The sequence below is a fragment of the Triticum urartu genome, chromosome 3A, assembly GCF_056163025.1.
Source record: "Triticum urartu cultivar PI428250 chromosome 3A, HENAU_Tu73, whole genome shotgun sequence".
Lineage (NCBI taxonomy): Eukaryota > Viridiplantae > Streptophyta > Magnoliopsida > Poales > Poaceae > Triticum > Triticum urartu.
In genome coordinates, this window is record NC_141875.1 from 10,678,644 (window position 1) to 10,679,669 (window position 1,026).

At 48.9% G+C, this 1,026-nt stretch overlaps 1 protein-coding gene across 1 annotated transcript; it reads left to right on the forward strand.

The window, feature by feature from the left end:
* The first annotated feature begins 585 nt into the window (after nt 1-585).
* Nucleotides 586-1,026, forward strand: LOC147977752 (uncharacterized). Its single transcript, XM_087514530.1, has one exon. It carries the CDS (start codon nt 586-588, stop codon nt 1,024-1,026), a length of 441 nt encoding a protein of 146 aa, XP_087370656.1.

Sequence of the window (1,026 nt, forward strand, 5' to 3'; positions counted from 1 at the left end):
TATCATATCATGATATTGTATTATATTAAATGCTATGCTACTACGTGTCATGCATAGCAATAAATAAGGTTAGTTATGATACTAGTATATGATACTATACATTACGGAGGTAGTATCATAGCTTAGTATCATGTGCATGATACTAAGGTATGATACTACCCATTACAAGCAGCCTTAGAACGATTGTTGCAAGGTTAGTTGAGAATCTGGGACATTTATGGTGTAGCTGGAGAGAAGTTGGATGATTGTGAAAGGACGGCCAGTGACAAGAACTGCTGTCGGAAAACTATTGTGCTGCTTCACGGAACCTGTTAAACATTGTATAGTTGTGGCGTGTGTGTTGTAATCTTGTTAGGATAGGTTAGGTATTGAGATAAGATCTTAGTAGTTAGTTTAAAGCGATCTATCTCTACCTAACCTAAACCCTAACTTATCCTGTACTCCTATCGCCGCCACACCCTGGCTATATTAACATGCAGCGTGCCCCTGCAGATGCATGCGCTTCAGCACCTCTTTCTACATGGTATACAGAGCCTAATTCTTCCATACGTCTAGATCATGTCTTCCTCCTCTTCCTCCCACGCCATGGCCATGCCCTCCCTCGCCTCCCTCGGCCACACCATCACCGAAAAGCTTACCCGCGAAAATTTTCTGGTGTGGAAGGCTCAAGTGCTCCCGCATGTCAAGGCCGCGGCGATGACAGGCTATCTTGACGGCTCGATCAAGGAGCCCGCCGCTGTCATCGTCACCGAGAAGGACAACGCTGGGAAGAAGGAGATCACCGAGGCGCCCAACCCAGAACACGCGATCTGGGTCACTCAAGATCAACAGGTGCTTACCTTCTTGCTCGCCTCTCGATCCCGCGAGGTTTTGATGCAGGTGTCCAACCACACCACCGCCGCGGGAGTCTGGCAAGCCCTGGTGGAAAGCTTTTCTGCCCAGTCCCGGGCGCGCCAGATACAACTCCGTTCTGCGATCGGGAACGCAAGGGCGACCTCTCCGTTGCCGCCTACTTCACCAAGATGA